This window comes from Pseudorca crassidens, chromosome 21 (assembly GCF_039906515.1).
Source record: "Pseudorca crassidens isolate mPseCra1 chromosome 21, mPseCra1.hap1, whole genome shotgun sequence".
Lineage (NCBI taxonomy): Eukaryota > Metazoa > Chordata > Mammalia > Artiodactyla > Delphinidae > Pseudorca > Pseudorca crassidens.
Window position 1 is genome coordinate 28,491,887 of NC_090316.1, and position 14,897 is coordinate 28,506,783.

A 14,897-nucleotide genomic window follows, 5' to 3' on the forward strand; every position below is an offset into this window, starting at 1 on the left:
ATCTCATGGGGTAGATATTTACCATTCAAGTCATGGATCCCTTGAATTCTAGAACCATGGGCCTAGAGAATAAAATTCAACTTCTCAACGTGGGATGCAAATTATTTCACAATTGAATGTCCTCACCACATGGGCTCATTTACAAACTCGTCCTTCGCCTCTGACCTGGCCAGGTTTCATCCAGACTCTGCTGCTGATCTCCCTTTTCTTAGAGTGTTTATTTTAGAAAACTTGTCACTGTATATTTTCCCTCTGTCCCTTGGAGATGTATGTTAATCTTCGTAAAAGCCTCTTGTCAGTTTTACAGCCCAGGTGTGTTTTTCTCAAGGACCTGGGGACCGTCCCTCTGAAATGTGACATCAGGGGTGATAAGTGCCCCCACTCTGCAGTTGCCCTGGAGGACAGGAGCTGAGCTTCAGTGGCTCCAAGCCCTGTAACTACATCTTGCCTGGGAGCTGACTGAAGGGTTATGGGATTCAGGCAAACCAAGAGGGCCAAGGCCCCACACCCCAGCTCTTAAAAAGTCTCCAGCCCTTAGCCTGTATTCATTTTAAAACCTACATTTGGAATAAACACCTTAAGGAACATTTATATATATAAACAACACCCTTCGGAAGGACAGACCGTAACCCTGCATAAAGTCAGACTCAGGTGCAAAGAAATCCAGTCTTCAATCTCACCATCTCTGCAAACTCCTTGTGCCTCTTCTCAGGAATTCAGGCCCAAACTACCTTTTCCCCTTAAGGTTCTGATGGTGCAGCCGTGTGCCAGGATCTACTCTGGCCAGGCCTGAGTGGTCAAGAGACAGGCACTACAAATTGGTGATATTCGTGATTTCAGACATATGACAGGGACAGTAGAATAATTTAATTTGAGATTTGAGTGTTGTTTCTTATTTTATTTCTTTTGATGGTCACCTAATCATGTGGCAGGTGAATCTGTAAACTTACAAATTGGATTTTAAATCACCACTGGCAACTCTGATGGATGGAAACCAAGAGGGAGAAGCCCAGAGAAGAACACTGCTATGATCCTCACAAAAGCTTCTTTTTTAATTTTAAGAGAGATGAATCTATATCTAGACAGATGAAGGGGAGCAGAATTTGCCACCCCAAAATATGTCTTTGGCAAGAGGATTATCTCGAGCTGGTTATTATTATTTTTTTAAGTTATTTTTTGGCTGCGTTGGGTCTTGGTTGCTGCACGGGCCTTCTCTAGCTGCATTGAGCGGAGGCTACTCTTCATTGCGGTGCACGTGCTTCTCATTGTGGTGGCTTCTCTTGTTGCGGGGCACGGGCTCTAGGCGCACGGGCTTCAGTAGCTGTGGCATGCGGGCTCAGTAGTTGTGGCTCGCAGGCTCTAGAGTGCAGAGTCAGTAGTTGTGGCACACGGGCTTAGCTGCTCCACGGCATGTGGGATCTTCCCGAACCAGGGATGGAACCCGTGTCCCTGCATTGGCAGGCAGATTCTTAACCACTGTGCCACCAGGGAAGTCTCTGGTTATTTTTAAGAAACTGCAGAAATGGGGGAATCTCTGAAAACAGAGTAGAGGTAACCTGTTTATAAGAGACATTTATGAATACATTTATGAGGGAACACTCCCTTTGTAAGGGTGTCCTTTCTCTGTTCCAGGAAGAGAAAGATGGCTAAACCTCTAGCAACTTATCAATGGAGAAGAAAAAAGGCCTCAGTCTGCACAGCAACTGTAAGCCTGTCTCCTTTGCTTTGCTGCTCACCTCCCCTGACTGCCCCCAGCTTCTGGCTCTTCAGCTGGGGTGGTGTTTAAGGTGGTGGCTTGGGCCATGCTGGGGAGTTAATCAGGTTCCCTGGGAATCTCCCCTGTATGCCGCAGGCATACATGTTATTAACTTCTGATTTTCCACTGTTAATCTGCCTTTTTTTACAGGGGGTCTCAGCCAAGAACCTAGAAAAGCAGGGTCCCCTACACAAACATTTGTAGGAGAGGTAAAAATCTCAGTTCAGCATATGAATTTTCCTCAGTCCTTAAGAAGGCATGACTTTGCATCTTCTCTGCCACCACCAGTCGGAGTGCACTTTTCGTTCTTTGCTCTCAGTGTTCTCTTTGGGTTCTTTCGCATATGAATTTTCCCCAGTCCTTAAGAAGGCACGACTTTGCATCTTCTCTGTCACCACCAGTCGGAGTGCACTTTTCGTTCTGGGCTCTCAGTGTTCTCTTTGGGTTCTTTTGCAGATTTCATATGTTCCTTTCTGACTCTGGATAGAGAGTCAAGTGGAGTCACGTGCACAGGAGCAGTTTAGTTATCAGTAAACCTGTGTTAGCGTCAAGGCCCGGGTCGGAGCTCATGGATGGGATTCCTTTAACTAGTAAGGCTTCAGAATCCGAGCCCTCAGACGCTGCTCGGTTCTCTTCCCAATGACAATGTGAAAGTTCACCTGAGCTCAGGAATGCTAGAGAAAAGTTGAGGTGAGGAAACCCACCCCCTTCCCTAAGTCCTCTGTGTTTCAGGAAATGACTTAGTGCAAAGGACCATCTTCCCCCGGACTGAGACAAGAGTCAAGGTGCCCTTTGGTTACCTGTGACCGGACCTGACAAAATCCTCCAAATTCCCATGCTTTCCCTTTCAAAGGTTAGCTGAACTGTTTGGTCCTCAGCAGTCAACCGGAACAAAACTCTTATAAACCAAACTTCAGTAACGCGTTTCTTCCCCCTAAACGTTGGCCCACCCTCAGGCTGGGCCACAGACAGGTTGGCCTCAGGGAAAGACCTGCTTTCACCCACATCCCCTCATGGCCCTCCTGGTCACCGCAGCCCCTACCCCCAGCTTCTTCTAGCTTTGTTTACTGCTCTCCATGAAGGAAAAGCCTTTTCCTAACCCTCGAGATGCTTGCTGATCTTATGGCTGTAGCCTTGTTTTCTCTACGGCAATAGACCTCTTCCCCTCTTGCAATAAATAATCTTCCCCAATAAAAGTCTCTTCTTACTAAATCTGAATTTGTTTTGCATTTGACACCAGTTATAGGAGCCTTTGGTGCTTCAGCCTCAGGTGGGAGAGAAGCCTCTCTGAGCAGCAGTGGAGAATCAGTCGTTTTAAGTTGGGACAGGGAGGGGGCAGTTCACACACAGAGGTACCAGGAAGGACCGGATCCCAGAGGAGAATGCACCCACCGGCCGGGGCTTTCTGGCTGAAATGGGGTGGGGCTGGAGGCTGGAGGAGGGATGCAGTGGGAGCACAGGCAGAAGGAAGGGTCCGTGAGGGTCTGCAGAATGAGAGGCAATGGCAGCTGCCACAGGCTCAGTGCCCAGATGCTGAGACAGAGACCGATGGATGGACCCGTGGTCCCTCACTTGTGGGGGAGACGAGACGGCTGTTGACTCCATCAGGCCTGCTGAGTCCTTGTGTAGGTACTAGAAAGAGCTACATCCGTGTTTGCTCAATAAACCTTGGGGTATTTTGAGAACAAGCAGATGCAGGGGAAAACTCTGAAAACAGGGCACAGGGTTCCCTTTTGTAGAGGAAATTTACCTTTACGAAGAAAATGTACATTTGCAGGGCTTTCTCTCCTCTTTAAATCAGCACAACAAGCCTGACTCAGCAACCCTGGTGAACCACACATTTCCTGCTTTTCTCCCCATTGCCACCTCCCCTTCCTAGAAGCCCTGAACGCTTCTCCTTTGTTTTAGCCTCAGATGGTACCTAAACCCGAGTCCTAACCACTCCTTTGAGTGACTCACGTCTGGGTTCTCCCAGGTGTCTGTGTGTCCGAGTGACGGGCATGTTAATGAACTTGCGCTTGTTCTCCTCTTGCTAGTCTGTCTCTGGCCGGTCCCATCACCCCCACTGGAGAATCTCAGACGACACAAAGAACTGCCGACTCGGCCGATCGTGTCACTAGGAGGGGGTTATAGGCAGATGCCTGCGGGTGGGCAGGAGAAGCGAGGAAGAGGGGGAGACGCTGGGAGAGCTGGGGTAGACCCTTCCTCCCAGAGGTTTCTTACAAAGTGGGAGCTGAAGGAAGATGCAGGTCATTAAAATTAAATATAAACAGGGGTGTGTGTGAGGGAGAGAGGAATTTGAGTATATTTGAAACACTAATGAGAAAGATCTGGTAGAGAAGTAGCAGCTGCAAATGCAATAAAGGGAAGACGATTCCTGTCTTGACAGCCCTGACAGCGTAGAAAGAAACATTCTAGAGCCTAGAGCCCGGGAGGGGTTGCCTGGAAGCAGGGGGAGCATTCTCTTGTCTCCAAAAGGAGGACGAGCAGGGTTGCAGGCAGACCTCCGCGCTGGCCTGGGGAAAGCTGTCTCCCTTCCGCTGTTCTCTGTGTGTGTGAGCCTTTCCAGGAGGAAGCGATACCCTTGGCTGAGACGAAGGGGGATCGAGGTGAGACAGAATGAAAGACACAGATGGACCTAGAGAAATCCTGGCAAGGTCTCCTGCTGCATTCCTCAACCTCTACCACCCTCTCTTTTCTCTCCTACCTGGATTCCTATTTTAAGAGACCCAAATTCTGGAAACGTAAATTTATATTTTAAGTAACAACTGAAGTAACAAGGTCTAAGAGTTCAACACAAAATGCCATCCTCTTTCAGTAATAAAATACTAAATCTCTATTTTTCCAGGGTAGCCTATGAAATTAAAGAAATCAAGTGATTTTGCTGTGTTAAAAAAAGACTCCACTTTTGACATTTTCAACTTCATTTGAATTAACAACATTCAAGAAAAGGCCAGCTAAATTACTGTGTTGGAAATGAAAATTTTGAACTTTTTCACATGTCAAAAGTGCTTTGGTAATGGTAGGTTCAAACTTTTGTTAGAGACCCCTATTTTGATGGTTTAAAAACACGTAAGGTTCATTCTCATTTTTTTTTCTGGCATAATTTAAACATGACTTGAATAGTACATAGAACCATTACTTTGAGCTGAGACAAGGCTTAAGGGCACGAGAGACACGGTCAGACCCACTTCCACTGTGAACGGACTCCCTGCACCATAGTCCTGATGGGAAATACCGACACGTGGCCAAGAGGACATGGTGACAGGTGAGAAGGCTACCTGGTGATGGGGCCAAGGGGCTTGAAGGTGGTGATGGTGGCCGTTGCGGGTAGAGACAAGGGACTTCAGGTGAAGCAGTTGACAGTGCATGGCTGACCCTGCTCCTTGTGTCTGCGTCCTGACTTGTGTGTACAACAGCCAAGACTCCACTCCACTCCCAGTCAGAAAACTGTGCCCAACTAGAAAGGACTCCAGCCGTACAAGCCTTTAACCGGCTAGGGAGGTTTACCCTTACAATTTACCTGTAAGAAGCATCCCTAGATGTGTTTTGACTCCTTACCTTGGTAAGTGAGTTTAAATCCCTGCCGGTTCTGCGAGTGGTCGCTGTAAAAGTGGATGAGCGTTTCATGAGTTGTGCTCAGCAAGGGCGCAGGCAGGTCGGGGCCACTGAACTGCCCCATCATCGGGCTGGTGTGGAAAGGTCCGTTTTGAATTTCAAGGTAGTCATGATTAGCTTCGGTAGAAAAATTCAGAAATTGAATATGTGCACCTATGAAAAAATATGCAAAATCGGTGGAAGTTAATATCAAATTTAATGATAATGTTTACCAATAGGGATTAAAATTGTATCAGTTTCCCCAAACAGCATCTCTCCAGGAGGCTGAGTGGAGCACACACTTTGTGAATTACAATGATCCTTGGTTCAGTTTCACCTCAGCAACCTACTAGCTGTGTGACCTTTGTCCATGTAGTAAATACCCCAAGTCAACTTATTTGTGAAATACGGGTGTTACCAGCATTGCATCACAGAGACAAGCAGGTATAATTCTTAGAATGGTGACTTACATCCATACATATGGCAGTGATTTTGTCCAGCTGCTATTATAATCATTACAACCAGAAACACAAGGTTGTAATCGTACGTCAAATCATCCTTAATTTGTGGCTTTATCAAGGAAGAAGCCAATACAGATCTAACAAAATCCAACAATCTTTAAAGTGGCTTTTAAATGGAAGGGCATACCACTGCACAAGAAACTTCTTAGTTTGGTAAGCGATTGTTTCAATTGTGTAGTGCCTGCAAAACAAATTACTGGTGTTTGCAAGAAACCCACTCGGATCAACCCCACTCTAGCACTCACAATTCAATCTAACAGCCTGGCACAGGGCAAGATACCAAGACGGTCTGAAGGACCCATATTGCTAGCATCATACTCATCTGTGTCTCAGACAAACTGCAGTGATAACTTAGAAGAAAATCAAAATCAAAATAATTTAGAGTTATTTGCATTGTGGTATTGTTGAAAATTTAATTGACTACTGTGTCTGAAATATTTTAATTCACTTTCAAGTTTATTTAGAACGCCAAAGACATTAGCTTTTGCACAAATCCAGGCAATTAAGTTAGATTTGTAAAACCTAAACTGAGAATACCAGCAGCTATTGTAGATCATTCTCTCAACATATGAGGAAAGCTTTACTTTGTGTTATTCTTCTCCTGTTCTTGAGAGATAAAAAGAGCTTTATTTTTTTCTTTTTCATCTAATATATTTGACGTTTCCTAGGTTTTAGGAAATTAAAGATATTAAAATTATCATATTAAAGATCATGTTAACATGGGTTACCTTACTTAAGTGTAAATACCTAGAGAATTTAAAGTAACATATCTACTTAGTATTGATGGAAAACGCAGGTATCAAAAGCCTGAATTCAGTAAAAAAAAAAAAAAAGAAGAAGAAAAGCTCATGCGAAGAGTAATAGGGAAGAACAACCTAAAGGTACTCAATAAAGTTTAAAATCATCCAAGAAACACAATTTTATCAATTATGAAGAAAACCTTGTGAGGAGGAACAAAAGAGTAAATAATGGCCTTTCTGGCTGGGCAGAGTGTAAGGCCACCTATCACTCTTGGGGTTCAGTTTATCAGGTAATCACTGTTATGACCATCATTTCACAGGTGAGCAAACTAAGGCTCAGAAAGGCTGGGTGTTATGTCCCATGCACCACAGGGAGAGGCAGAGTTGGATGGACACCAACTCCAATTGACAGAGCCCTCATGTTCTCTGGTTTAGCATGAAAATGTGCTAGTCAAAAGCTAATGATATCACCATGTTAAAAATATTACAATTTTTTTGGAGAAAATAATTTTGTATTAAAATTGTTCAACCTAGTTTGATAGAGAAGATTGGAAGAAGTAGAATGTGGAATACTTCACGAAGAGACCGAGAGAGTGAAAAGCAGAAGAAAGACTTACAATGAAACATCTTTAACAAGGCAACCAAACTTTGGAATCCTTTTTGGAAGGAGTAATGCAATTTGTAACATATGGTCCAAACATATGTACTGGCGACACATGAGCAGCCAGAAAAGGAACAGCCCAGCCTGTGGCTGTCCTGCCCATTCTAATACTAGGCACAACAGACGACCAACATGGAACAAACCTATAAATTTAAAACATTTCTGCAAATATTAAAAAGTGTTGAAGAGACATCAGTGAGCTAATTCATTTTCTCCTAAATCCCAGTAAATACGTTTGGTCAAAAGAAATTTGGAAGCAAGAAAAGAAGAAAGAGAGAGAGAAGGATTGAGAGAGATAAAGATAGAGAAAAAGAAAGAGAGAGAGAGACAGGGAGAAAGCAAAGAAGGAAGGAAAGCAGGCAGGGCTAGTGGTCCCCAGCCCTTCAATTCTGACCTGTCTCCTGTGACAGTTGAACCACTTCCTGAGTCACGCAACAGTATCTGATCTATTCCCTCACCCACTGCTGAATTAAATACAGTTCTCTTTTGTGGCCTGGTCCACAAGTCTGATAAGAAAAAGAGGGTTTTTTAGCTAATTAATAAAGTATACTAATGGATTTCTTTTTTTTTGGTGGCTACATCAAGGCCACAGAACCCCTGTGGTCTACAGAGTTTCATAAACACCCGTCACATTCTTCACCAGGAGGGAGAACACAGAAGCTGACACAATAATAATCAAAAACGAATGTTGAATTACTAACATTTCTATTTACGTCCTAAAAGTACCAGATAGGATGTGAAACTAGGGCAAGATTAGAACACTTAAAAAACGTATCCTGTTTTTAGGTATAAAATCAAATAGCAGGGAAATGGCTTAAAATAGGCTCATTTCAGATAAGCATATGCAGACGTCAGATGTATTCATCCAGAGACTCATTTTGAAATTCACAGAATGACCCAGTCAAGAAAGAAATGAGAGACAGCAAGCAGATCAAGGGGCAAAAAAAAGGAAGGCTGGCCAATATCTCTAAAGCAAAGGAAATGGTGACCGTGGCCTTTTACTGATTCGGAATTAAACTTGAAATGGAATTATGACAATTATAATTTTAGGAAAAAAATTAGCATATTAAGCAGGATAAAGTATCCAGCCACATATCAAACTACCTAATACATATCAGGAAATAGAACCAAGCCCAGCTCTAATCTGGTTTAGAATGGAATTTTTAGCTATCTAATTTTCAGCAAATTGTGTCCAGTTTGACATCATGAAGCCAAAATGAACGGATTAAAGTAAGCGTTAACTTATTCTTTTCTTATCTCACAGAATACCAAAAATGTGTCATTGCAACAAGAAAACCAGTGTGAATGCCCATCTTGGGTGGAATTTACACCGACTGTCATTACACACTGAAAATTACGTGTCAGTAAAAGGCACCTGAAGAAAAACTTTTGACTTTGGATTTTGACAAAACTTTGAATAGTAACCTGACCATGGCTTCAGAGTTAAACTCTCGTCTCTTAGTTGATAGAACCTGTGAATAGTAAAGTGCTCTATTTTATATCTTCTGTGCATAATAAACATAGAGCAAAGGAGTTAATACTTTTAGAATTCAGTGGATAGTCTAAAGAGTCTTTTACATCCTCCTTAGACTTCTAGATGGTTTAAAGGCATGGCCAATTTGGACCTCATGGTGTGTGGTATAAGTGCAGTGGGTTTTAAATATAAAAGCAGTTATACTCCAATAAAGATGTTAAAAAAAAAAGTAATGGTAAAGTAGAAAAACTTGATTTCATTTCTGTTAACTATGCCTTTAGAAATTTTCAAGAAAATAGAGACAGAAGTTCTGTGGTGATTGAGCTCATGCCAAAGCCACACAAAACAGCAACCCAAATTTGTGGAAAGGAAGGAAAACAACATAGAAATCATTAGAGCATTTGGCTTAGAAACTAAAAGCAGTTAACAGTTAGGCAATGCCTTCTCCATACCAGGCGCTTGCATTACCTCCGAACGGCTGTCGGAGAATGATATTTTATTGTATTCGTTCTAAAGATAAGGGACAAAGGTTCAAAAACATGTTGATAACTTGGGCAAATTCATACCATCAGTCACTGACAGAACTAGGATTCCTACTCAGCTAACCTCAGAGCTCAAAGACAGGAGGAGCCACCATGTACACTGCCCACGCCTTAGACAAAGTCCCTTGACTGCAGGCCCTCACAGAGGCTGGATGCAGGAAATAGCTGCTGCGGGGGATGAGTAATTAGCAAGGGGAGACCAAGGTGGCTTTCACATGATGCCAGAGCAACCAATCATTCTGTCTATTTAATTAAGCTATTGACTGGTCCATGCATGTGGGACGGAAGAAGGATTAATCAGAAGAATTATTTGACGGCGCTGGTAGCTGCTTAACGAATGGGTCGGATATCTATGAGGTGGTCCCACGCATATTCAGTTGTATGGAAAGATCCAAACACAGCAATAAAATCCTCCACGAGTGAAAGGCATCTAACCTATTTTTTTTCAAGAAAAGGCACTGATGTCTCATATTCTGGATAGGTGTGTTTTTCAGGGTGGCTGGGGGAATTACAGTCACCGGTACAGTAATTACTAGTACAATAATCCTTAACACCCTGAGCAACCCAAACCCAAACTGACAATCCAGGAAACGGGAATGTACATGCCTCTTCCCTAAATTTAAATGTATAATTTCATGTTTAGAAGTATATTTATAGATTATAAAATTTATCACAGACAAACCTGGTGTGGTACTTAAATTTAATCTGTAGCAAGTTATTCCGAAGCATAACTATATCTATTCTAAAACGCTAGGGACAGTCATACTATTTTGCATGTAGTTAGGATTTAAGACATAAGGTTTCTTTTTGCTTATTCTTCAAGATGCTTTTTAAAGTCCAATACTAGGCAATATCACAGATTTTAAAGACAAATAATTTTAATTGTAATATTTCATAAATATTTAAAAAATTTTGACCTTTCTTCAAATAAATTTTTTTTAGGTTCATAGATCATGATCATGCGGTCAGACAATCTAACTGTTCTTTTTTTTTTTCCTGAGTTACTGTCTTGCATATTGGTTTATCAGTGAGTGAGCAACATACGGAAACATGCCAAACAATAGCCGCCTCAAATCTCAGAAAAGTTGGGAAAATAAATTAATAAAATGTGTATATCCATTCATGAGTAAAATGCTTCTGATGAGGTTTGAAAGAAAAGTGGGAACTATTCGCAGCAACAATTTAAAGACCAGCTAGCTTTTTGCTGCTGTTGTTTACGACATGCCAAGCCCCGTACTAAATTTCTCGCCCGAGTTGTTTTGGTGAATCCTCATGTAACCCTGTGTGGTTATTTCCTTTTTAGAGGTGAGGAAGACGAGGTCCCTGGAGGTTCACTCAGTGCAGTAGCCTGAGTGAACTATCGTTACTCGTCTTATGTGCTTGTGACCCTCAAGATGCTCAGACCCTGTTGGAACCTCCTGGGTCACCTACAACTCCGATCCTGACACCTGACTCCAAACACTGAACCAACCATGTCCAGATCTTCAGATCCCCAGGGTGAGAAAACAGACCAGCCTTTGAGGATAGCTGAGCCAATGTTGGTTAAAGGCAAAGGCTTCTGTTCCGTCTACCACAGAGCACAATTACGGCCTCTATGTTCAGAGAGTTCAGGATTTAAAAAACAAAACTAAAAAACCTGGAAGAAATAGAGCGCCTCTGTGATCCTTCTGTGAACTGTCTCCCCCTTTTTATCCCCACACTTTGGTGGCCCCTTCAGGAACTCAGTGGACATGAACCTCACATGTGTTCTCCACGGGGGGGGGGGTGTCCCTTCCATGCTCCCCCTTGCCTTGGTGGCCTCACGCCCGCCGCCCTCTTGGCGGCTCTCAGCTGAGCAGGTGGACCCTCCCTTTCCTGCTGCCCTCCCGGCACAGATTCTCAAGGCAAGAGCTTTGAAAACTTAAAAAATATAATCCTCTTCTAGGGCAACGATTTCCACTTATGCTTATGTTCATTCATCACTCAACTAACATTCATAAGTACTCAATTACTCTGAGACATTCTGGGACATTCTGTGAATATCTAATTTGGCACCCCTATCATACTGTGTACTTTTGAGAAAATCACAGGTGGGGAAAACCCAAATTAATGAACTAAAATATAAGGACACCATGAGGCAGACAAGGAAAGGCATGATAGGGAATCAAAATTTCACACAGACTGTGAATTTCTGAAGCAGGCCAGAATGGGATTTTAGTGTACATAACAATTAAAATTAGGAACTATTTAAGGTAGGTAACCTGAAAGTTCATAACTAAATATGATAAAAAGCCATTTTCATAAACCTAAATCAATGCAAGTTATAACAACAAAAGTTTATAGAACAAAAAATACTAGAATGAGTTATAACCTGAGAAAAACCTTAAAAATTGTTCAAAAGAAACTACCACCATTACTGAATTCCAGTGATACATTATAAAAGACAGTGTTATAAAGAGATTGATAATTGAATTAGGGACGCTACATTCTGCACGTCATGTGCCTCTACTGTTCATCATTCAACTAATTTAATTTGCCTTGAAAAGTCTTGCACGGCTGAACTGATTTTTCAAGTAACTTTCTGTTCTCAAAGTTATTCTGCCAAAGATTTATTTAAATCTGTAAGCCACTTCCAATTAAAGACACACTTAGGTCAACAGAATAGGCCCATTTTTCACTCAGCCTAATTCTTTCCAAGATAAAAATTAAAAAGTTGAATTTTGAGGAATGAAAAAGTGTCTCACTCACCGTAGCCAGTGGGCAAGGCGATCTTCCAGGTGCAGTCCAGGTTGCTGGGGTAGGTGCCCGGGAACCCCGGGCTCAGGATCACGCCCCCCATGCTGCTCAAGGTCCCCCCGCAGGTCGCTGTTGGCCGGACAAGGGGAGTTAGTGCTGTGTGTCCTCGTTTTCCAGCAAGGACAATTCCCTCCCCCCACTCTATGGGACCACGCTACCTAGAAGCAAGTCTTCAGAAATGAATTTGCACCTCATTTCAGCACATACATAATGCAATGCCCTTTAGTTATTTATGGGTCTAGTTCTCCCTCCTGAGTTTCCACTGCTTAAGGACAAAGACAGGTCTTCAGTTTATCTGCTTCTGGTCCACAGAAGCTCCCAGTAAAGCTTGGTCAATTTAACGCATTTTGGTCAGGCATCCGATTGACTTTCAGGTTCTGAGTTGTCATCAATACTCACACCTTTAAGTCAGGACAACTATCATTGTCCTGGGAGAGAGAGAAGGGGGTCTCGATGTTGGGTGCACCTCCTGTCAAACAAGGATGATAACCTAATTCCTTGAGTACTTAGTTATCACTGTATGTGATCGCATTCTTTTGTTCATCTCAAAAGACAAGAACCATTGGATGGGCGTACAAACAGAGCCCCCAAAAGCTGTGTATCAATCTTTTTTCCTTTGCGATATTTAAAAACCTCCATCAATGGGCTTCTCTTATTTTACATCTGTCCAATGACCCCAGCAAGATTTTCAGTATAACCCTCAAGTCTCAGCCTTCTTCCAGGGGCTCATCTGTCCACCATCATTTGGTAGCCTGACTCCTGCCTCCTGCTGGGGAAACCCCTCCATGCCAGGCCTTTTCTTATGGTTAAACAGCATATTCAAAGCGTTTTTGGTACAATGGTATGGCTAAAGAACAAGGTGCTTATTTTTATAAAAGAGCCAGGTATCTTGGGGTTTTAACTGGGTTTATATATCTTATTTTATACAGATTCCTGATATTTTGGTAAGAATATATGGGATTTTTACTCCAGGGCACAGGCCATGTCCCACTGGAGGGATCACATGATGCAGGGAATGCCAGCTTGGTGCAGGGCCCTGGCAAACGGCTTGGCCACCCTGAGGCATGTCATGAAGTTCAATTTAGTTAATACTGGTTAAGCCCTGGGAACGATGCTTGACACTCAGTAACTTGTAGAGAAGTGTTTTGCTGTAAACTGTCTTCCTTAGTACTATTATTAAAAAAAATCAGGACTTGAGGTTTCCAAGAACTTATTAGTAAAATACTATCTCTTCATGGATTTCTAGTCCTAAAATCCCCCAGCTTGGATTAATCTAAAGCTAACAGCTAAGAAAACTTTCAATCTCTCAAGTAAGTCTTTGAAATTTATTGTGGGATGTTTGTGAGTTTTCCAGTGAAAAAACTTCCTCTGTACCTTGTAAGGAATTAGGAGCAAGCAAGTGTTATGGAAGTTGATGCATCTTTGACATCTGCTAATATACGAAACATGTAAAATAAAAGATACAATTAATTATATTTGGCTAATATAAGTAAACTATTCAAATAAAACATTTCCTCACATAATACAGAGTGTCAGCAATGACATATCATTTGATTGAATACCCACTGTGAGTTGATTTTATTTCAAAGCTTAAAATATTTAAATTCCCACGTTTAAGGGAAAGCTCTTCATTTAAAAATAAATAGGGAGACGGATGTTCTATGCCTGAATCCCAGTCCCAGTGAGTCCCTCCACAAGGGCGGCTGCCTTGACATCAAATACTTTTTGATATAGAATACTGTCCCTCCAACTTCACATCACTTATTGGTTCTTCTCAATTTTGTTTCTGGAGATGTGATTTTCCTGAGGCTAAAGGTGTACACAGAACCCTTCTCAGACTCTCAGACCAGCTACGTTCGTTCTTGCCATGAATGAATCCACTGGCTTCTGATACGCATGTGCTGTGCCTTTAGTGCCTCGAGCTAGCAGTCTTGCATCTAATCCCTGTTGGTTGGTTCAGAGATGCTGGAAAAGCTGAGGAACCACATCCAGGGGGAGAAGATGCTTGTCCAATCCAATAACAGCATTATTATGTTATCATCATGTAACAAATGTTTGAAAGGAATTTAAAAGTGCATCTTTGAAGCTCAAAAGTGGCTCAAGGAGATCACCATGACGTTACTGATAATCTGTACAGAGACCCAGTGACGGAAGGCATGTCCATACCAATGCAAAGGGGAGACGGGTAGTTCCAACGCCGAACAGTCCCTGGCATGCAGGAGATGTGGGAACGGCCCTGTTCAAGAGAAAATGAAATAAAACTCACATAACTGAACATAGAGTATTTAAGGCTTAAATGTTTGTGAGAACATCTGTACTTTCTTTGGTTTTCCCTTTTTGATTTAATTACAAATGCAAAAAAATCAGAACTCATGAAATCTACTAATGTGTGTTAATGAATCTCATATTTGGAATTAAAATAGAAAAAAAAGTCCATAATCATTGTGTTTCTTGTCACTGAAATCAAAATCTTGTGATGTCCCCTTCAACGGTCTTTATTTCTGCCAGGATGCTTCCCTAATGCTTACAATGTTGAACTGAACTGGTCAAAGTAAGTCTTTTTTTTAATCATCAAAAGTTACAGCTTTTGGTCTAAGAGGCTGAAAATGATTAGGAAATACTAGGTATAGATCTGAAGGGTGACATGTCAAAGGTAAGTAATCTGCTCATACAAAGGTTAACTTTCACAGTTGCCTACGGTTCAAGTGCAACTCACATGACCTTTACGGTTCAGCAAAGAACTGGGTCAGTTCTTCCTTTATTGGAGAAAAAGGGAGACTTAATATTCATTTTATTATCAGACAGCCTCACAGCTGTCAAATTAACGTGTC

General features: G+C 42.2%; 1 protein-coding gene across 2 annotated transcripts in view; it reads right to left on the minus strand.

Annotated features, from left to right (window-relative positions):
* The window catches only part of CSMD1 (CUB and Sushi multiple domains 1), a 1,750,344-nt gene that overhangs the window by 139,935 nt on the left and 1,595,512 nt on the right, over positions 1–14,897 (minus strand). For both annotated transcript variants that reach the window (XM_067722119.1, XM_067722118.1), the window contains exons 39-41: positions 14,233–14,302; positions 12,019–12,135; positions 5,318–5,527 (exon numbers count right to left, since the gene is read on the minus strand). In XM_067722119.1, the coding sequence (XP_067578220.1) occupies positions 5,318–5,527; positions 12,019–12,135; positions 14,233–14,302 (397 nt within the window). The remainder of the gene's footprint in view (positions 1–5,317; positions 5,528–12,018; positions 12,136–14,232; positions 14,303–14,897) is intronic.